At 37.6% G+C, this 24330-nt stretch overlaps 1 protein-coding gene across 1 annotated transcript in view; it reads left to right on the forward strand.

Annotated features, from left to right (window-relative positions):
- LOC124545930 (fasciclin-3) overlaps window positions 1–24330 on the forward strand; it is a 241508-nt gene that overhangs the window by 110034 nt on the left and 107144 nt on the right. Inside the window, exons 6-9 of the mRNA XM_047124890.1 lie at window positions 7937–8134; window positions 12972–13162; window positions 15535–15676; window positions 18358–18471. Of these exons, the coding sequence (XP_046980846.1) occupies window positions 7937–8134; window positions 12972–13162; window positions 15535–15676; window positions 18358–18471 (645 nt within the window). The remainder of the gene's footprint in view (window positions 1–7936; window positions 8135–12971; window positions 13163–15534; window positions 15677–18357; window positions 18472–24330) is intronic.

A 24330-nucleotide genomic window follows, 5' to 3' on the forward strand; every position in this document is an offset into this window, starting at 1 on the left:
TAGGTCTTGTTGAGCCCTCTGACATCATGTCTTCATGTCTTTGTTACTTTTTAAGGCCTGTGTGTGATCTTAAATCATTTGGCGTAAGAATACATACATAGCAACCAGCACTCACTTCAGAAAACATATAGGATGTAGGGCCTACTTCTCATATAGATATTTTAACACTTAATGTACACAAAGTAGTAAGAAATTTGAAACCTTAATTGCGATGGGGACTCTAATTTGACTGTGGGAGAGGTAAAAAATAGAAGAAAAACATGAACATATGGGGAAGAATGAAGGGGAATTTTGCACAGAACATGGTTTAACCATTGAAAACACTTGGTTTAAGAATCATGAAAGAAGACTATAATGCAGAGGAGACCTGGGAATACATAAAGTTTGAAGCAGATTATGCAACTGCTAGACAGAGATATAGAAACTACATTTTCAACTTCAAAACATTTACAGCAGCAGCTGTCGATCGTGACCATCACATATTGTTTATGAAATGCAGACTAAGACGGAAGAAATCGCAAATAATTAGAGAATTAAGGAGATGGGATCTTGTTAAATTGGAAAAAATACAATTTCAAATGGAAGATGATGCAACAAGTAACTCAAATGGAGGAGAAATGACAGCATAATGAAAAGAATAGATTGCTACTCACCATATAGAGGAGATGTTGAGTCACAGACAGCCACAACAAAAAGACTGCTAAATAAGTAAGCTTTTGGCCATAAGGCGTTCGTCTGGAGTTCTCTCTCTCTCTCTCTCTCTCTCTCTCTCTCTCTCTCTCTCTCACACACACACACACACACACACACACACACACACACACAGAACCACTGTCTCTGGCTGCCGAGACCAGGCCTTTTGGTTGTAAGCTTACTTGTTTGCAGGATTTTTGTTGTGTCTGTCTACAACTCAAGATCTCCAGTCGGTGAGTAGCAATCTATTCTTTTCATAATATTGTCGTTATTACATCCTGGATTTTCCTTTGTTTGAAGTGGAGGAGAGGACTATAATAGAAGAGGAATGAATGAAATAGTGCAGGCAGCAGTTGAATAACTAGGCAGGAAGTAAATTTGAAAATATAAACAACTTTACTAAAATGTTGATGGGGAGGGAGGGGTGTATTGGATATGCAGGACCTCTGATAGCATACCAGTAGTAAGAAAAGAAGTGAAGTCTGAAAGCTTTAAGAAGTATGCAGGGTGTAACTAAATTGTCTTTGCAGACATGTAGGACTTGTAGTGGGGACCAAGACAGTTAAGTTTAGCACAGGAACTTGTGTCTGGAAACATAGCAGTTTCTCAGTACATGCAAAATTCCATAACACACTTTCAAATCTCCACATTTTTGGTGCCACTGGCTAGGGTATTACGTATGCCATTCTCCTACAGACTAGACAACAGTTCAATAGGTTTGACGTCTGGAGGAAATCACATACGGTAGCTTATGCAACATACAAAGGACATTAGTTTAATTTCAGTAAAACATTTTAATACAGTATGCCTAACTTTGGATGAAATCCATTTCTGTATGAGGACTTTATTCAACCAGAGAACACAATGATGAATCTTTATTGCTTTGAATAGTCTATGAACTTCAGTACACAGTGAGTGGTACTGTGCTCTGACATAAGTAGACTTCTGGACTTCCAACAGTGGCGGAAGGCTGACTGAATGTGGATTACTCGCCAGATTGTCTGGCTGGTTCTGGATGAGCAGCAGCTACACTAATACCACCCCAGAAAGTACAGGCAATGCAGCTACAGCCAATGCAGCCACAGGATTTTGCATCATGAGCCCATTTCTCCAGGTGGTTATTGCACTGTTGGGTGGATGAGCCCAACTCCCATAACAGATCCTTTTCACAGATGAAGCGAAGTTCACCAGAGAATGTATTCTCAGTTCCCAAAACAGTTGTATGTGAGGTATCGAAAACCCACATGCTGCGCACCCCCATGGGTACCAGGAATGGTGTGGTCTGAACATTTGGGCAGGGTTCCTGGACTAACGTGTGATTGGGCCATACCTTCTTCCAACACACCTCATGGGTGCCATATACAAGGGATAGGCAAAATAATGTGAACACCTGTACTTACTTGTGAATAGTTTATTAATTAGGGGTTGGGCCACATTTGCCCATAATACAGCTGAGATTCCTCTTGGAAAACTGGCATATAATGATTGTATAGTCTCCAGTGGAATGTTATGCCACTCTCCAGTCAGAACCTCTTCTAACTCCTGTAGTGACGAGGAGGCGGAAATATGTTCTGGAGTCTACACCCTAGTACCACCCACAAGGGTTCGATAATGTTAAAGTCTGGGGGCTGGTAGGCCAGAGAAGATGCTGCAGTTCAGTTACATGCTCCTCATACCATGATTGTACTGTCCTTGCTGTGTGAATTGGTGAGTTGTTATCCTGAAATATGGCATCATTTTTAGGGAACAACATTTGGGTCATGCAGTGCACCTGATTACGTAAAATGTTCACATAATAGTTGGCTGTAACATGGACCTTGAGAGTAATGACAGGGCCAGCAGAATACCCTGATATGGCTGCCCACACCATCACACTTTCACCTCCATGTGTAATGATTGGAATCAAGCAGTCAGGATAGTAGGCTTCATTTGGCATTCTCCAGATGTAAACCTGACCCGATGTTGGGAATAATGAAAACGTTGACTTGTTGGACCATATGATGTGTTTCCACTGATCAGCTGCCCAGGATTTACGCTCCTGACACCATGTTTTATGCTTCTTTGTGTTGGTTTTTGTCACTAATAGTTTCGGTATAATAGCTCGTCCATGAATATTTGCTTTATGGAGTTCTCTGCGGACAGTGTCACTCTGCGGACAGTGTCAAAAGATACGGGGTCTTGAAGATGGGTGTTGAGCTCTGCTCCCACAATCTGCTCTCATTGGAACTCTGTTAGGTCTTTCATTGCATGTCGACCTCGACCTCTGAATGCTAATACGAAGCACTACTTGTAAATAATAACCTGCACTGATACCTAATCCGTGCTGAACATGCACAGTCCAGTGTGACACATGCCTTACCTGCATTGTTGACTGTCAGACGCAGCCATCCCATTAGTACCACTGTTCACATTATCTTTCCTATCCCCTGTACTTGTGACTCCTTGATGTTATACTGCAGGGGCTCTTGGAAAATGTGCCACGGCATGTGCATCAAAACATGTTGTTTCAGCACATTGGTGCACCACCTCATTTTTCACGTGCAGTCAAGAACAGACTGCTACTTCTTGGGTCACATGAAATCCTTGATTTACAAGACCTCTGTGGCATCCAGGGAGGACCTACTGGTGTGGGTTATGTGTGCAGTGGATGCTGGAGGACCAGGGAATGCATGGTACAGATGTACCATATCTTTGTTGACGTCAGTGATCATCACGTACATGCTATCTTCGTGTGTTGTGGTATCTTGTGTGTAGCAGGAAACTGGTATGTTTCCAGACATGAGTTCCTATGCTAAACTTATTAATCTTGGTTCCCACCATAAGTCCTCAAAGTCTCTAAACGGACTTTGTTAGATACTGTAACTGCATAGCTATATAAGGGAAAGAAACATATACAATACAGGAGGTGAATGAAAATGAACAGGTGATACAGCACTGCAAGAAGATTTTGACAAATCATTGAAAGGCCAAGTCAACACAAGGCACCTGGAGTTGACGAAAACCATTCACAATTATTTAGATCCTTGGAAGAACGTAATCTTGGTATGCAGGGTATAGATGAAATACCCTCTAACTTAATGAAGAATACAATAATTGCAGTATCAAAGAAAGCAGGTGCTTACAGGTATGAGAATGACTGAACCATTAGTTTAATAAGTCGTGTTTGTATAATACATACATCAAAAAATGTTTTGCATCACCCTGGTTCCCAGAACTCCTGAAGATAGACACTGACTGTGGATATTTTATCACAGACACACTCCTTTTGACTGTTCAGAGATGTCACTAAACCCACCCAAAGATGTAAACAACCGTGCGTGAGCAGCACCTATTAGATGGAGGGGTCCAACAGCTGAACAGTTCCAGTCATTCCACCAGGAAGGAGGTACATGGCTTGTGCTGTCTGTAGTTCAAGAAAGCCTAGATAGTCAATACTGTGGTTCGATCACATCCCCATTGTTACTTTGTGCCAGGAAGGGCTCTCAACACGGGAAGTGTCCAGGTGTCTCAGAGTGAACCGAAGCAATGTTGTTCAAACATGGAGATACAGACAGACAGCAACTGTTGATGACATGCTTTGCTCAGTCCGCCCAAAGGCTAAAACTGCAGTGGATGACCGCTACATACAAATTATGGCTCAGAGGAACCCTGACAGCAATGCCATCATATTGAATAATGCTTTTCGTGCAGCCACAGGACATCGTGTTACGACTCATACTGTACGCAATAGGCTGCATGATGCGCAACTTCACTCCCGACGTCCATGGCAAGATCCATATTTGCAACCACGGCACCATACAGTGTGGTACAGATGGGCCCAACAACATGCCGAATGGACCACTCGGGATCGGCTTGACATTCTCTTCACCAATGAGTATCGCATATGCCTTCAACCAGACGTGTTCGGAGGCAACCCTGTCAGGCTGAATGCCTTAGACACACTGTCCAGTGAGTGCAGCAAGGTGGAGGTTCCCTGCTTACTTTGGGGTGGTCATGGAAGGCGCCGTAATGGCTGTACGATATGTGAATGCCATCCTCCGATCGATAGTGCAACCATGCCAGCAGCATATTAGTGAGGCATTCGTCTTCATGGACGACAGTTCGCACCCCCATTGTGCACATATTGTGAATGACTTCCTTCAGGATAATGACATCACTCGACTAGAGTGGCCAGCATGTTCTCCAGACATGAACCATATCAAACATGCCTGGGATAGATTGGAAAGGGCTGTTTATGGACGACGTGACCCACCAACCACTCTGAGGGATCTATGCCGAATCGCCATTGAGGAGTGGGACAGTCTGGACTAACAGTGCCTTGATGAACTTGTGGATAGTGTGCCACAATGAATACAGGCATGCATCAATGCAACAGGATGTGCTACTGGGTATTAGAGGTATCGATGTGTACAGCAGTCTGGATCACCACCTCCGAAGGTCCCGCTGTGTGGTGGTATAACATGCAATGAGTGATTTTTATGAGCAATAAAAAGGGTGGAAATGATGTTTATGTTGATCTCTCTTCCAATTTTCTGTACAGGGTCTGGAACTCTCAAAACCGAGGTGATGCAAAACTTTTTTTGATGTGTGTATTAACATAAACTATCTACAGAATGATGGAACAACTAGTAGAAGCCAACCTGAAGAACAAAAGTGTTGGGTTCTTCAGAAACGTAGGAATACACTGAGCAATAAGGACACTATTGTTAATCTTCGTAGGATAGGTAGAAGAAATGCAATTAATGTAATGTAATGTAATAAAGCGTTTGCAGATTCTGATAAAGCTTTTGACAATTTTGACTAGAGTATATACTTTGTTATTCAGAAGCTTGTCCAGTAACAAGACTGTGGCTGTAAGCATCCAATGACATGATGGAACTAAGAAAGATTAGTGTTTAACGCCCCATCAAAGGTGAAGTCGGTGAAGATGTAGCAAAAGCTCAAATTGGGATAGGAAATTGATGTGTCCTTTCAAAGTAACCATCTCAGCCTTTGCATTAAGCAGTTTAGGGAATTCATGGAAAAGTTGTCTGGATGCCTGGACAGGGATTTGAAGTGTCACAGTTCTGAACATGAGTCTACCAAAGGACATAAAAAGGAAGCAGTATTTGAGAAGGAAGAGAGGCTGAATTGTAGGTTATCACCCATGTTGCTCAGTTCATATGTAGAGCAGACATAAAGAAAACCTAGAAGAAATTTGGAAGATTAATTAATGTTCAGGGAATGAAATATAAACTTTAAGCCTTACCAACGATGTTATAATTCTCCCAGTGTTGCAAAAGGACTTCTAAGAGCATGAGAACCAAATGGATAGTATTTTGAAAAGAGTTTATAAGATGAACATCAATAAAAGTAAAACCAGGTTAATTGAATGTAGGCAGATTAAATGAGATGCTTAGGTAATTATGTTAGGAAATGAGACATTAGAAACGGTAGATGAATTTTGTTATTTGGTGACAGACAATGGACAAAGTGCAGAGGATATAAAATACTGACTGAAAATAACAAGAAAAGTGTTTCTGAAAAAGAGAAATTTGTTAACATAAAATATAGATTTAAGTTCCAGGAAGTATTTTTTGGAGGCATTTGTCTGAAATGTACCTTTTACAAAAGATGATAAGCAGGTGATTAGCAATACACACAAGAGGAGAGTGGAAGCTTCTGAACTGTGTTGTTGCAGGAGAATGCTGGTGATTAGGTGCATATATCAAGTAACTAATGAAGAGGTGGAGAAAACAGCTATGTGGCACAGCTTAACTACTGAAGCGATAGGTTGATACGACATTTTATGAGGCATCAACAAATAGTCAGTTTTGTAATGGAGTGCATTGTGTGTTGTAAAAATTGTTTTGGGCTATCAAGATCTGGCTATAGTAAACAGTTTCAAATAGACATAGTTTGCAATAATTATACAATTTCTCCATACAAAATTAGTATGGAGAAATATTTCACACAAGTCTTTGGATTATTGTAGTAATGCACAGTAAATGAGTGTAACAGAGCAATATGCATAACAGATCATTAGGCTTATAAAACAGTTTTTTTAGTGAGTAAGTTGTGTCATTAAAATTGACAAGATCATTATGATTGAACTTACAATTGTTCTGATAAACAGTGGCACTTCCTTTTACTTTCCACTGAGTTTGACAATTTTTTGTTGACTTGAGTCTGGCATAACATTGACCGCTCTGGTCTGTCATAAATATTTAATTTGCTAAATTCCTTTCTACTCAGGGAAATATTAAACTGCTGGTATCAATAAGAGATGAACAGTAACAGTCTGCTGTAACTGAGGAGGTAGCTGTTTTCAGAGTAGCAGCTTTCTTTCTTATTTACTTGATTAAATTTATCCAGAATGTGTGTGAATAACAATAAGCAGTACAATGATAGTTTATTGCTAATGTGTACCTTGAAGCATTCCACATTCTTGAAGTTTTTCCTCCTTGATAAGATGTATGGAACATGATGAACGAGCCTAGGAGGATATTGCTCAGCGTATGGGTATGCTAGCTCTTTGGAATGTTAATGAAGGAAAAATCTCCTGAAGCTGTTCCAGTATAACCTGCACTGTACCTCTGCACCACTTGAATATTTGATGTTCTTGTTGAGCCGATAAACAAAAGAGTAGCAGTAATTCAGATGATAGTAAAGTCTCAGATAATAACCATTTTTGCTATGTATGTAGCCATAATGAATAATCCGATAAGTAAGCTGATTTATAATGATGAAAATAATCAATTTTTGACAAAGTAATGTAATTGGATAGATAAAAAATCTTCTCACCAAGTGGTGGCATGAGAACACACATAGGAAAAAAGGTTTTACGTATGCAAGCTTTCAGAGCCAGTGGCTCCTTTTTCCAGCAGAAGGTTATAAGAGGCTAGGAAGAGGCATGAAGGAAAAGGACTGAGAGGCTTAGAAGGGGTAGAGTTCAGAAAAGTCACCCAAAACCCTGGGAGACTCACCTTATGGAAGAATAAGTCTGCCCTGACCTGGGGTTCTGGAGGACCGAACTGTACCCCTTTTCATAAACCTCACCAGTCCTTTTCCTTCATCGCTATTCTTTTCCCTGCTAGAAGAAGGAGCCACTGGCTCCAAAAGCTTGCGTATATAAAATCTTTTTTTCTATGTGTGTTCTTCTGCCACCACTTGCTGAGTAGATTTTTTTTATGATTCCCTGTATCATCAGAGTGTTGATTTCTATTTCTTTTTGCTAGTTAGAAACTAATATTTTCTGTTGTAGGTGATCAACCAGTGACTGATGGATTATCAAGGCTGGAAGAGACAAGAGGCACAGTAAATGAGACGTGGACGGTATCACAGAACTTGACAAGAGAAGTCACATGGCAAGATAATGGGAAATATTTACGTTGCATCTCCCAGCATCTTGCACTGACTAATGCTGCAATGAATGAAAGTAGAATTATGCTGAATGTAACATGTAAGTAGAACTTTCTAACAACGACAATATAAATGTGAGAAACAGACTTAGTCGGAATGTCATTTTCAGGAAGGTGGTGGGGAGCTTTAGATGAATTCAGTATCTAAGAAAACATTGTGACTCATTCTTAAAAAGCTTGAATGGTACTCTAATATGTAAAAGAATGTTAATTGATTCATATAATATGAAATTTTGTTCTTCAAATGTTCAACATAAGAGAGCAGACACAGGGTGTGACACAAATAACATAAGTAGTGATATATCCAAGATTGGGAGCACTGGAAGGTAGAGGGAGGCAAGACAGCAATTAGATCACTTTAGTTTACTCATGTTGAATTCTAAGGGCCGATCTGTGATGATCACGTGAGAGAAGGTGACCTTCGTAGCCAAGATTGCTTGTAAACAACCGTTATTGTTGATTACCAGTTTTGGTTAGTGTGGTTACCATATTCAGATCACGATAAAAGATTATTACATGTCTCCTACACCAAGTGTAAAAGTACTCTTACTAAAACATTGCCAGGTAAGTGAGGAACGATATAAACCATGCATCGCCAACTCGAGGTTGAAATCACAACATCCACAGTAATTCACCAAATGAGCACTTGGTAAATTTCTCTGTATATTGTGGTTTTAACCTTGACTTGCCAGTGTGTCATTCACCTTGTCCACCCCATACCTGGCAACGTTTAAGTACTTGTACAGCTGATGTAGAAGACACGTAATAACCTTTTACCAAGATCTGAAGGTGGTAACTCTACTTACTGAAACCAGTAATCACCAATAAAGGTTGTTTACAAGTGATCTCAGCTAAGAAGTTCACCTTCTCATAAGTAATTAGGTCACTGATACAGATAGGGCTCGAAACTGGAGAGAAGAATATTAGTTAGTGCTCTTAAATGGAATTGGATATGGGTATATCAGCATCAGAAGAGGTAATTGTAGACTAAGATTTAATCAGCCAACTGATTGAGGAATAGGAAAAAAGAGGTTTGCAAGGCAACAAAAATAAATTTAAAGAATAATTAATCCCATAGTCCAACATAAATGCAAACCGAAGAATGATAAATATGAATGAAGGAGGTGAAAAGAAATTACACTTAAGGAAGAAGGTAAATGAAAACAGAAGCAAGAAAGGAAGGGTATGATTATGACAATACACTGAAATTGGAACAGAATTTTAGCGGCCATATATTTGCAGATAAATCTGACCAGTACTTCCATTAGGAAATTTTCAGGTGACAGTTACACAAAGATTGTATAGTCACTGCATTCAACTTACAGATTCAAAAGGTAAGGTATGTGGAAGGATAAATGTATTGTAGAGAACATTTCATCTTTGAAATTGTTTGTGAGAAGGAATTGTATTTATTTGGTAACAACTCTATTTTAAATGTACTTCCCTGCATAACTGGATAGGCTGGTTAATTCAAAAGTCTGAGGAAAGCACAAGCGTAAGACACCTAGTAATACCGTAGCTAGTCCCGTGGTGTTCCAGAAAACCTTCACAGAAAACCTTCACGTTGTGACAGCTTACCATATTAGAGAAGTGTTTGCTCTGTTTAAAATAAAAGTAAATAGTTAATGTTGGTAACATCTGTGCAACAAGAGAAGAATCTACTTACCAGTTGACAAAACAGTAACTGGTTCATGGATCATGTAGCCTAAAATTTAAAAGCATATTTTAATTTTTTTTTGGAAATTCCTTCATTTGGAGAAAGGAAAAGATGGGCTCCTGCAGACCTAAATGTTGTGACAGAAAGTAAAATTCACTCAGAATACTGAAACAGCAGACACACAAGCTTTAGGAAAGACTTCAGATTTGTGACGTAGTCCATCAGTATGGTGAGTGATATTGTCATCAAGCAGACAGTGTGGCTGTGGGATTTCTCCCAGTAACAGGATTAGCCAAGTTATAAAAGGAGCATTTTGAGGAAAGTGCTTCCTAAACTGCTCACCTCAAACACAATCATTTCTACAGATATGTTGATGACAAGCTTATTGTGTGAGCACTTGGCAGGAAGACCCTGGATTGATTCCTGGTACACATCAACGCTGGCCACTAGAATGTATAATTTTCCATGGAAGTAGGCATTTGGACATGGAATAAACAAGATGACATGTTAGGTCACACTTACATCAGACCACTGTAGGACTGTTTTGGAATCACTGCTGTACAGGCCTCAGGCTACAAGTGACTATAAAAGCCTCTCTACTAGAGAGGGGTCTTCCTGGAGGAAGGCTGCAGTGATAGTAATTAAAAAGGCAATACTAACTCCATGTACTGCTAAAGTAATGTGGGAAGAGAGCAAGTAACTGGTGCTTCTGACATGCCAGACTGCTGACAGCCAAGATCACAATGGTTTTGAAGAAAGACAGCAGAAGATTCTAGAGGTAGCTGTCATGGCAAAAGATCCAGTGACACTTTGCATGCCTGACATTTACAATATTCAACATGAGTGCAAGCAGACATGCCGATGAATTGTAGAGTGCTGCTAGGAGCAGGTACATTCAGCTTGGGCACAATGACAAATTAGTGAATGCTGAACACAGCTTGCAACAGTACTCTGTGTGTAATTTTGAATGGACTGGAGTGCTGTTTTCTGCCAGTGGATTGTGGGGTAGCATAATAAATGAAGCCATCAAAATTAGAACCAGTGACAGTCTCATAAAGGTAAATGGAGGCTGTCAACTCAGCTCTGATAGGTACTCGTTACTGGTCATAATACAATGTGATCCTCACCAGCTTAAAAACATCCAGGTGGCACACGAGATTGAGCCTGAGTGATCATGTCAGGACCTGCCTTTCCAGCCCCTTCCAACTGCTCTGTGGCATTCAGAATGGTCAGGTTGCTACCTGGCTCCTCGTAAATGAAGGCAATGTAGATGCAGTCCCACCACTTTGCCAGATGATAATGAGTGACACTGTCTGAAATGTAATGATCTTTCAATAAGCTTATATTGCTGGAAATCTTGGAACTTTGTATTAATTCAGATGTAATTTTGTTACAGATCAGCTGATGATCTACAGCTTCTGGCTGTATTATTTTCTTTTTGTTACTTTTTTGTTTCTTATTTGTTGAGTACAAGTACAAGGTTGAGGTTGAAATTGATTCTTTGTAAGCTCCTTCCTTTTATGGTAGCCAAAAGTATATTATTTCAGTTAGAATCTATTAAAAAATTAAAATAATGGTAGTGTGTATAAATTTCTTGGAAGATGCGTCTTGTCATTTTGTGAATCATCATCATCTTGTGAAATCATTCATGTGAAAACCACATGGAGGATAATCATGAGCATATAATGTCCTAAAACATGGGAAAGATGGTTTTCATGTCATGATTTTAAGTATTCATTGATCTTGTATGACTAAAGACATGATGATCATAAATTAAACAAAGAAGGTAAGATGACAGTGCCTGGTGACAGATGAGTTTATTAAATCTCTAATGTGTTCTTACCCTTTGGATTTCAGTAGAAGAGAACAATTCTTCAAGGAGTGACATTATTTTTAAGGTATCATATTGCTTTGTAACTTAGTGTGATGTACTGCACTGATATGAATATGTGGTGTTTGTTCTTGTGGACATTCTTAAAGAACAGACATCATGCATTCATATAACCTGATTCACCTTGATGGGCAATGAATCAACCACGTACAGTGCAGATACACAAACACATTCAATCTTCTGCAGTAATTTCAGAGTAGTGAGCAAGGAGGACATGGATGGGGACTGCCATTAGGTGGTGCTTGGTGGGAATGTGGGTCAGCTGGGAGGCGTGGCAAGATAGTTTGCACAGATGTGATAAATACTGTGTCCTGGTACATAGTGGTTAATGCAACTGGGTAATAAGCAGGGAATCCCAGGTTCGAATACCAATCTGGTACACTTTCACTCATCATTGCTGGTTCCTCATTAAGTCCTGATGCAGCTGACATCAGTAGTTCCCTCTCTTTCTTTTCCCCTCCACCTTCAGTTTATATAGTACTGAACTGAGCAGTTCTGTTCTTTTGACAAGTCAGTAAAGTCTTAAATGGGTTTCAGAGGAATATTTTAAAAGGCCTATATTGCCCTGACATGTTGGTAATGTTTTCCTTATGTGCCAGAAGTATAAACTGAGCACAGAGTTCCATTTTCGTGTGAAACTGGGAGTCTTCCAATTTAAAAGGACAGGTACTAATTGGAAAAGTAGCTTCAAAACAGTCTCCCTAGAGCTGGAAATGTTATATTGTTGTGTACAGTTAGTATTTGGCAATAAGTTTTCTTCATTCCCACATGAAGAAATTCATTATTCTCTGCCTTCAGTGCAAGCAATGATCTGTTCTCATGTTAAAGCTTTGCTTACTGTGGTTGGAAATTAAATTTCCTGATGGAGTCACAGAAATAATGAGTTAAACATTAGCATCACTACTTGCAACTCGTTCATTATTTTAACATTTTCTAATAAACCAAAGAAAATATAGAAATTTCAATGGCAATAACAGTGTTGTCACATTAACTTAAGCCTATTGTGATTCCTACTTTCAACATTTTACACTGTATCTATATGAAAACAAAATATTCCCATTAAATTTATTGGTTGCAACTGGAGAAAGGTAAATTTCCTTTTAGAAAACCCCTTGACAGAGAAACCAAATCAAAATAATCCATGTTGTCTCATTGTATTCCTGCTGTTTGCTCTTGTCTCTTATCCAAGCATTCACATCCTTATTGAATACATAATTATTACAATTGTTGTGTCTATTTTATACTTGGGTTTAGAATAATAATTTTACATTTTTCGTATAGCACTCGATTGTGGATGGTGTATGATTTTTGTCCTTCTGCCTGCTAACAGATCCACCTCAGCCACAGTTATCCTCTCCAACTGAGCAGTTTGGATTTGAAGTTGGTAAGGAAGGAATAATCAAAGTGCAAATCCAAGCAAACCCAACGCCAAGAGTAGTATGGGAAGTTGATGGAAAACAGGTTCAAGAGGGTTCCACTGATCCTGAAAACCACTATCAAGCAAGCATTCCAGAAAACTTGGTAAGAAGGATGAGCTAAATACACCTCATAAATTTTGATTTCAGAAAGTACCATTTAGACATATCTTTACTTAGGTAAATGGTGTATTCCAAAGCTGTCATACTTATGTACTCATACCCATAATTTATGTAGATCAATGAAATGAAAATATGGTAAGTCTCTCCTAATCTTGGGTCCTGTGTGACTCTTTGTGTATCGCTAAGGCTTGCCAATTTACTTTCCTTCTACCCTTTCTCTCTTCAGATGCCCATAATTTTACATTTTTCTGTGTGTCCTCTTCTGCTGACACTCAGTATATAGATTTTTGCAAACCAAATAGCTTTCATAACTACCTATATTGCATTCATATCTGTATATTCCCTATTGAATTGATAGGATTAACCCCATTGCTCAGAAAACAGAGGTTTGCAATGTGCCTCATACGAAGAGCCAGTAATTACTCCAGTGGCCTTCTGCTACAGTAGAAACACATACATAACTAGAGTTGCCCTAAAGTTGGGATAGGCCAATTCAAAAAAATAAAATTTACATAATTAATGTTCTGTTTACTTGCTGTTACATTTCTGAAGTCCTGGTGTATGTTGAAATCCTCATGCCACACTGCCATAGCACACCATTGGAGGTGCCCACTGATAAAATGGAGAATTGTGTGGTAGTTTGTTTTTGACAGCAGCAGAAGTGTTGCATCCATGTCAGGTCAGTTCAGAAACCTGAAGTAGTCATCTGAATTGGCTTGACACTTCTTAACATTTATGTTGCTCCCAAAAACAAATCACCACACAGTACTCTACTTTAGCAATGGACTGCACTATTTATTTTTGGATCCTCTAGCAATATGCTACACTTTTGTAATGCAGGGATTTCAGTGTGGTCCAGCACTGCAGTCATGTACTTGCACACAAACAAATAATTGCAAAACTTTCATTTTTTTAGATTTATCAGTCGTCTTGTAGTACCAAATAAAATAATGTCTTGAAAAAATGCAACACAGAATGTTCTAACACAGATTTAGCACATGCAGTTCATTAGACACTTTAACAAATAAATTATTCTAAACAACTTGCCATTAATATACCTGACAGTAATGTATCAACTGAGTATACACCCAAGAACTTTACAAAAAGCAGGATCATCAGAAGAAAGTTTTTTTAAAGTAAAAACCATATTGTATGTTATTTTCACCAATTAGAAATCCATATACTCTAAACTAATAAGATACTTGGGGGGTTGTATAATCAATACAATTTTTCAGAGTATTGAAGTCACTACTATAGTGAAGTAAGGTTGTGTCATCAGCATGTGGTATTGTGTTGGATTTTATAAGTGAGGGCAGGTGGTTAATCATTATCAGAAGTAACAAAGTTTCTGTTGACAGTTATGAAAAAGATAGTGTGCTGCTCACCATAAAGATGACATGTTAAGTTACAGACGGGAAATATTAAAAGATGCTCACACATTAGCTTTCAACCACAGTCTTTGTCAGAAGAAGAAACAAACACACACATTTATTCACATGTGCAAGCCCCCCTCACACACACACACACACACACACACACACACACACACACACACACACACACACACAATGCCATTTCTGACGAGAGTTCTGGTCCAAGCTGCCAGAGATGGTGGCCACGTGTGCGTGAATGAATGTGTTTGTATTTCTCTTTCTTTTTCTGATGAAGGCTGTGGCTGAAAGGTAAAGGTATTATTATTATTATTATTATTATTATTATTTTCACTGAACCTATCTACAATGTAACGTATCATCTTGGTGGTAAATAGCAATCTATTGTTTCCTTACATTGTTGATATTCGGACCTTGAGTTTCTATTGTTTAAAGTTTCCTTTGCCTAGACAGACAACTTTCTGACAGTTCTTGAGATGTGATTATAGATGTTTCAGGCTTTATCTTTAATACCATAAAAGTCCATAATGCACAGAGGCCTTGCTCAGCTCACAAAGTGTCCACTTCACAAGTTTTGCTCAGTTTTAAGTCTTAATGGCAACACTAACATTCCAGCTTGCTTACTAAGGTTCAACATACCTCAGTATACAGCAGGACTACTTTTCTCCTTGGACTTTTTGCTTGCATGCAGGACTGTGGAATATTTTTAGGGGAGTTGCTCTAAAAATTCATTATAGCCTTGTAGGTAAATTGCCTTAACATTCAAATCCTCCATAAGCTCTCTCTCTCTCGCTCTCTCTCTCTCTCTCGCTCTCTCTCTCTCTCTCGCTCTCTCTCTCTCTATCGATGTTTAAGTCCAGTATAACTGCACATATTCATTACATGAGAGTTATTGACAACATGATTTTATGATTTTTTCTTTCATAGCCCACATTATGTGACAGTATATGTGTTATAATTACAGGGAGGAGGCACATGGGAAGCAACCTTAAGAATCACCCGTGTTGAAGAGACAGATATAAATAAGCAGTTCACACTTAAAGCATCAAATTACTATGGATCAGAAACTTACAAAATATCTCTGTCTACAAGTTCAGAACCTACAGGTAGGCATCATAATATAATGATTAGCATTTGAATGTGCATTATATCATAATTTTCTGTTTTAAGTATGTTCACCCAACTTATCTATACATTTCAAATATTATTTTTGCAGCTCAAAATGGATTTTCAGGTGATTGACATGTAGTAAAAGTAATCTGGAAAGGGAATCAGTGCTATTTCTGTAGTTGCTAGTATAGGTAGTACTATTAGTGCATGTTGAAATTACGCCTTTGGAAGGTATTATAATTCATAGTAATCATTTTCTAAGTTGTATTATTTTATATTATAATTCATAGTAACTGTTTTCTGAGTTATATTATTTTGTAGAACATTGATGAATGAATATTGAAATTCATTAACCGCTGCTCTTTTAGTTAAATGATTCTTCAAAGAAAACACAATATCTTCACAAAGCAGATGAACTAAATATTTCCTCCAGATCATGTTAGGTGCATGCCTTCTTTGGCTGTAAGAATTTGTATTATGCATGATGACATGAAGAACGAGAGAAAAGTAAGAATGTCATATTAGTTGTTCTTAATTTTGGAAAGTATCTTATTGATAATGATTGATGATAGAAGGTGTGGGGAGGCTATTGAAAGTTTTGTTCAACACTCATTTCTTGAATTAGAAAATATAAAACTAGTAATAATGTATTTTGAAGAAATAATTTTTTAAAACAAGTGTGCATTACATTGGCACCCAAACAAATAAATTTGCTTATTTTCTTTATTTATGAAATATATTAATATTCATGTAAGAAGAGAGGCAAGCTAGTTGTTGAATGAGGAATGGAGTGGAAGGGAGGGCAATACTTGCATCATTTTTATTGTACCAATATGTTTATATATAAGTTGAAGAAATTCTGTGTCACCTTACTAAAAGGTTTTACTGCTTACTGCTCCATTCAAAGAGATGGTGATTATACATATTCATTTGTAGTCAGATCATATACATTTTATCTGATTGTTTGTCAAACCATCTGGACACTACATAAAAATTTTCTGTGGTTTTTCTAACTCATAGCAAGTGAATGATATGATAATTCCAGCTCTTGTCTTTCCTTTCCCTTTCCCCTTCCCCTTTCCCCTTTCCCCCCCTTTTCCCCCTTTCCCTTCCCCTTTCCCCTTTCCCCCCTTTTTCCCCTTTTTCCCTTTCCCCTTCCCCTTCCTGTACCATGTATCCAGCCAATGCCTCAGGTTGGGACTAGTATGGTGCTTATTTAGTTTTCACAGAGAACCAACCATACCCATATATAGGCTATTATTAGGAAGGCTTGCCATTCCCTAACGAATTTTAAAGCTACTACCAGCTCTCCCTCATCCTGGACAGGAATCAGTGTATCCCTTCTGGCAGCAACAGATATTTTCACATGTTGTTTGTGCATCATGTATCTGAGGTGGGCTGTGGGAACCAGCCCAGTGTTTAGCTAGGTGGATGTGGAAAACCAACCATAAATAACATCCAAGCTGTCTGGCACACTGCACTGGTTTGTTAATATGTGAGGTGGATTCAATCCAGGACAGACGTGGGTCCTTGTGTCCCAGAAGAGGGTGTAGTAATGTGCTTGGCTATCCAGACAGGCCTGTCACTTGTCCTTATCCAAGCTAAATTAATGCTCCTTGTTGTGGTAGTCTCCGTGTTAACGGAATGTGGAACACTAACATTGTATCCCTTTTCCTTACCTTTAATATATTAGAATTTGCAGGAAAACTGCGATGCTTCCTGCCGAGGGCGCACACACCCGGGGGCGAGGTGGCACCACATGCAACGACCTCCCCCCTCCATCTAACTCTTGGGGGAAGGAAAAAATATAGTGATATAGTGCAGTCAGGTGTTTTTCTTTCAAGATGATGATTGAGAAGTCGATATTACACAGGTATTTAACAGGGTTGAAACTGGACCTTTTTAATGGCTACTTGCAAGCTGCCATTCATCTTCAGAAATGTTAAAAATAGTCCATCCCCTCCAGGTCTTACCCACCCCATCCCCCTACAGATTATTTTATAGATGCTCTTGCTTCCTGCATTAAAAATAATTAGTTAGTGTTTTTCATTGCATGATTACTTAACAAATATCTTTGGGTAACTGTAGAAACTGTCCATGAAAATTTCAGCATTTTGTAATTTTATGTAATGTATTTGTTCACAGAATGCTATCCAACATATTAAATGCAATTTTCTCATTGTTTATTGTTTATAAACTACTTTAAACAGTCTACTTCATTACTTCTGTGTTTTGCAATGCATTATTATTAAGAGAGAACTATTTGAATGTCTTTTATTTTAATATATAGTTGTGTATGATAGATCATAGACAACATACTGAAATCGATAGCATGTTGGTGAGGTTTAGGTGGATCACATATAGGAGAACACTTTCACTTTCTTTGATCATGGTTTACTGTAGTTAGTAATATTGTGCATAGTTAGATACCCGAGATAAATATATGATAGGTAAAATAGAAAGCAATATTTACTTTACTCTGAAAGTCAGATTTGTTTCATGCTGTTTAGTCTTCTAAATTCAGGAGATGAAGTGTTCCCCATATTCCAGACTATTGGTACAGCTACAAGCATTTCTAATTTCTGGCTTATTGTCTATTTATTTTGCTTCTACTTGACTTTACTATATGTTTATTTCTTTGTATACAGCATTGATTTTAGAAATAATGTGCTTGCAGTGATGGAGCTTGGAGCTGGCTCAATTATTGGTATTGTAGTGGCAATCCTCTTCGTGCTACTTGTCATCTTCCTTGTGATTTTTGCCAGAGCAACAGGCCGATGGTGTTTTGCGGGTATGTAACATTAACATTTAATTCAGATATTGCAACACAGCTACATACTAAACAGTAAATGTTGTAGACTTTTTTGTTGTTGGTTTTATAAAATGACAGGGAAGCAGCTAGTTCTTTAATGTGGCTCTGTTCTTGCCACACATTATTAAAAATAAATCATTTTTCTCATAACAATTTTTACTGCTGAGGTCATCGTAACTTGTTGTGAGTCAGAATCTGATTTTTCTATGTGGATTGATTACTAAAACCAAACACAGTGTTAATTAATAATTATGGAATACTGAGCCAGAAGAAATGGAGATGAAGTAATAGTCAGCTATTGTCTTATCCAACAAAATTTTGTTGTACAAGAGTGCCTCTTGTTTACACATTCAAGTTGGATATTGAGAGTTCCATTTGCAGGTATTTTCATGTAAATCATTATGATGGCAAAGTGCTGTAAATCATTACGATAAAGTACTGAAGATACAGCTTGATTAATACTAGACAGTAAACTTATTGGAACTGTTGAAATTTTTTTAATCATTGTAAGTAATATATGATTCTTCGAGTTGAATATCTCAAAATAAACTGAGATAAAAGATGTGAAAAATCATGTTTCCACTGGGAAAGATAAGTTTTTATTCTTATAGAGAACTGTATGTGGTATCCCTAGGTCTGCCCATTCTGATTTAGACTTGCCACTGATTTTCTAGATGACTTTCAATTAATAGTAGGGTGTTTCATTCAGCAAAACCATGACCAGCCCCTTCTCCCATCCTTTCCAATCTGGGCTTTTTGTCTCACATCCACTTTTACAGCATGTCTCACTAGTACAATGTAGCACTTAGTTTACAGGTAGGTGACAAGTTTTTGGCAGTGTAATACGTGTTATTCATTTGCACCCATCACCACACAGCTCACATTGAACATCGAACACTTTTCCCATTTTAGTGCACTGTCTGCACAGTCAACCATCAGCCAGCTTTCCTTGTACCATGAACAACCAGCAGATACCAACTGGAAAGGCACTCTTAAGATTATCACGACATTCAGAATATGACTTACATTAGTAGAAACTAAAATATTGTAACTGTGATACTTAATTTTCCCAGTTGTCCATCACAGTGTTTTCTGATTACAGTAACCATTATTGTGTACTGTGTTGAGGCGTAGTGGTAACGTATCTCATGTTCAGAGCAACATATGCTACATGAAACTTCACATAAAAAAATGCTGATTTCTGGCATTTATACTCCTGTGAGAGAGATTGCTGTCTGTCAGTAAAGTTATATACCTCCCTGTCTAATGAAACAATTTGTGCAATCTGATGAAACCCATAAACTTGCTCCATGTCATGTTCGAAACTTATCACATTACACTGTGTGAACACCTGAAAAAAGTAAAATGCTTTTGGACAGACGTGCAAGGAAACAAATTTCACTCACCAATATGACTGGATATGTAACTTGTGCTGTCTCTCATAGCTTGATGTCAACAGAATATTTAACTTAACACCATCTTCCTTTTCTTTTTAATCTGTCTTGCAGCACGCTGGTTTGTAAGTACATGCCTGCAATTTAATCTAATACAAAATAATTCATTCTGATGTTGCCTGTACAGATATAAATAAGGGTACACTTGGAAGCTAAAGCAAAATGGCTACAAGGCAACGTAATACAGACAACAAACAATGCCATCTCTGCCACAAAAATCTTCTGCAGTCTTCCTGTTTGCACGATGTGCAATATGCCATATCTATTTTCATATTACAGGAGCAGCTTCTCAGTTTCTCTTTTCGAAACTGCGTGGAATTTACCTTTTTGATTACAGCTGAGCACCAGTTATGCAGTAGAACTTCTAGTTTCTGAAGCCATAAATGATTCCTGATATTACATTACATATTCATCTGTGATTACAAATGACTTAGTTCATCTATGTTATTGTTGTGAAATAGACTGAAGAAGCAAAACATTATGACCACCTTTGGGATGCAATAAAGTACAAATTCTTTGTGGTATGGATTCAGCCAATCCTTGGTAGGTTTCTGGTTGTGTGTGGCATGAGATATTTATGCACTGGTCATGTGTTTCCTGTAAATTACAGTCCTGTTGTGATTTGTGGGTGTGGAGCTGGTAAGCAACAGTGTCCCTCATGTAATCCATTGGGTTCCAATCAGACAAATTTGTGGCTGAGACATCAGTGTGAGGTCACTACCATGCTTCTCAAATCATGGTCGCTTGTTTGTGGCATTGTGATGTGGAAAGTTATCCTACTGAAAAATGGGATCACCATTGAGGAAGATGTCAAACGTTAAGGGTTGCAGAAGATCTGCAAAAAGCTTCATCTCATCCACAGCCACTACCCATCTGATCTTCTGAATTCTAGTAACCCCACCTTTCAGAAACTCCTATTCTCCTCTTGCCATAACTACTTATTGACACTCCAGTCACATACCTTCAGAAGAGACTCCCTGACACTTAAATTTATATTGTACATTTAAAAATGCCATTATAAAAGTGTTCTTGCTACTACCTGACTACATTTTATATTCCTTTCCTTCTGCCAATAACGGTTAATTTTCTGCCCAAATAGCAAAACTCATCTACTACTTCAAATGCCTCATTTCCTAATCTAATTCCTTTCACATCGCCAAATTTAATTTTCTTGCACTACATTACCGTTGTTTTCTAATTATGTTAATATTCATCTTATAACCTCTTTTCAAGAAACTATCAATTCTGTTCAACATATCTTCCAAGGTCTTTGCCATCAGCATTCCTCAAAGTTTTTATTTTTCTCCCTGAACCCCTTTCAGAATTTCTTCTTGGCTCTGCCATTACTGCCTGCTGAGTGTACAGACTAAATAGCATAGGGGAGAGATTGACACTGTCTCACTCCTTTTTCAATTCTGCATCCCTCTCACATACTTCAAGTCCTATTTGTCTGTTGCGGTTGCTGTACAAATTGTAGGTAGCATTTCCTACCCTCTATTTGATTTCTAATAACTTAAGATAATTTCAAGATACTGAATCATAAAATGCTGTGGCTTTCAGTAAATAAATTGGAGATAATGTGCTTTGATATTTTTGACTTGTTAACTTTTAAGAGATTGCCATTAAACTGGATACTGAAAGCCACTGCCATTAATAGTGATATTCATAAGATCGGAGTTGCTTCCCTGTCATTGTGATGTTTTGCACTATTATTTCGAGTCATAAAAATTCATGAAGTTAAGGGTCAAACTTCTATAAAGTTTTTACAGTTAGCATATATATTGTTCTCTCTATTAATTTGTTGTAATTGTGGTCTGTTTCAAACTAGCTAGAATCAATGTATTGCTATCAACCCAGGGATATTTTCTAAAGAAGAGAGTGATATTTGCATGAATAAACTTTCTTTCATTTCCTGTAGATAGATGAAAAGCACGAATGATCAGTTACATGAGACACACAGTGGGGTTTCAATCACTTTTTGTTGTTCTTGATGGCAGTACAATGTTGATCAGGGTTACTTAGTTTCTAATGTGAAACAAAAATGATGGAATGCAAGTGCTTTGTTCTGATCCAGACTTGTAAATTGTATATTCGTATTTCGTTTCAAAAAAAAAAAAAAAAAAAAAAAAAATTGGAAAAGTTAGTAGCATTTCAGTTTTGTTTTTTGAATGATTTGTTGTTCTGGTATTTACTATAAATCAAAGTAGCAGTACACCATATCCATAGAAGTTATTTTTTTAATAAATTGTTACAGACAACTTATTCTTTAAGGAAGTCTCCTCCTCAATTTTACTTTCAATCACGTTTTAATACTTATTTAAAATCGGTATTCCTCTGTATCGAGTTTTTGTAAGTTACTCATGTGGCACTGAAAATAAAATTTGGAAGAAATGCGCACACTCAGTAGGAGCCATACCCCCTACAGAAATTTTTTCCTCAAGTAAATTTAAAGGAATACAGTTTCAAATGCTGGAAGTGTTTTGTTCCAATTGAAAGTCTTGCAGTGTTGACACGATCTAATAGAAGTATGTACCTCAAAATTATGAATTACTTACTGATTTAATGATCCCATAATAGATCATTATGGTCTGTATTTTCCTTTCCAGTAATCAGTGATGGCTGCAGTATTGAAACTAATGTTTTTACTTTTTCATGTTTTGCTAATGTGGTTGATATGTCTGTTTGCTTCAATATTTTCAAATGACTTGTTAGTTGTAAGTGTTGTTATTTTTCTGCAACAGTAAATCAGTTTGTATTGTGCCTTTGTGTAGGGCATGAGAGTCGGGCCAAGTAATCAAATCTTTAAAGAACGGTAAATGTGAAAGTTCTTTATTAATAGTAGCCTGCATGATAGTATGTATGCATGCATCTTATATGCATGGATCTGTTTGTCTTTAAATTTTGCTGTTGGTAGTGTCTTATAAAGTCAGCTTTACTTAGGGGCATTATATTTCCATCTGTTAAGGGTTTGGCATTTAAGAGTTATAACTTATGTACTTTTAAATACTATTTTAAATTATAGCTACATTTAGAATACTGTTGAAGGAGAACTTTTATATGATTTAATATATCTGTGCATCAGTTCCACAAATCAGAACTCCCCTGTAAAGAAATGAGACTGTGAATTGCATATTTCAGGCATGCCAGAACTCCGCCATTCCATGTTTTGTGTGATTGTGGAAGATCATCTTATTAGAGCCCCCCTCCCCCCTGCCCCCCTCCCCCCCCCTCTCTCTCTCTCTCTCTCTCTCTCTCTCTCTCTCTCTTTCTCTCTCTCTCTCTCTCTCTTTCTCTCTCTGTGTGTGTGTGTGTGTGTGTGTGTGTGTGTGTGTGTGTTAATTGATGGAAGAATCCTACATATATTCATCTAACTCAGGTAATACAAGAAGAACAGAATTATTTTTCTCCAGAAACTTATTTACGATGACAGTAGTATATTGTCATGATGTAAAAACTAAAACTGTTTGTGCATGATTTTGTACGGACAGTCTATTCTGTTTCCTTCATCTACCTTAGATAGCCAAATCTGGTACACAGAGTGGATATCCCAATAATTCCAATACCTTAGCTTTGCCATTGCCATTTTGTGGGCACGTGCATTGTAATCAGGACACAGACTTTTTTTTTCTATTGCAATCTAAGCCTCTTCTCGCATATGTTTTGTCTCAAAGACTTGCATAATATTTACCGCTTGTCATTTTATATCTTGCACAGAGGTCAATTAGAAGAATATCTAAAAAAATTTTGGAACACTTTTCCAGGAAAACCAGTGATCTGTTAATATTATAAGTTATTTCAATATATAGAGTCGTGATCACGTTCAAGTTGTTTATTTTGAGATGACCAGTTTCGATCCTCTAAGAAATCATCTTCAGATCTTACATTCCTTGATAAATATGGGAACCACTGTTTTAAAAATACACTACTTCCAACGAGCTCCACTATAGTAACAGTTTTAGTCTCTGACATGACATTTCCCAACATTTTAGCATGACTTATAGTACTACTAAATGTTGTGGTTTTGAGATATCTTTAATATGGTGCATCAATTACAATACAGATTTTTGTAGAATGAAAGAATAAATATGAAAAATATCAAGTATGGTATTTTAGTTGCGCCAACAAGTAAATCAATATGATGACTGATCACCATTCAGCCTAACCTATGCCCAAAGGTACTTGCACAGATCACACTGGTACAATAGACATTATTTGCAAAATAGTAAAAATAATACCAAATAAATGTTGAAATAAACTTTTTCAGTGCTATTGACAGAAACTCATTTGCATGTCATATGCCCTCTGTTCTGATAGGCTGATAGAAGCAAATCAAGCAGGTACCATGTTGATTTATGTGTTTGTGAAGCTAAAATTGGTGCCTTTT

This window comes from Schistocerca americana, chromosome 8, assembly GCF_021461395.2.
Source record: "Schistocerca americana isolate TAMUIC-IGC-003095 chromosome 8, iqSchAmer2.1, whole genome shotgun sequence".
In the NCBI taxonomy this organism is placed as follows: domain Eukaryota; kingdom Metazoa; phylum Arthropoda; class Insecta; order Orthoptera; family Acrididae; genus Schistocerca; species Schistocerca americana.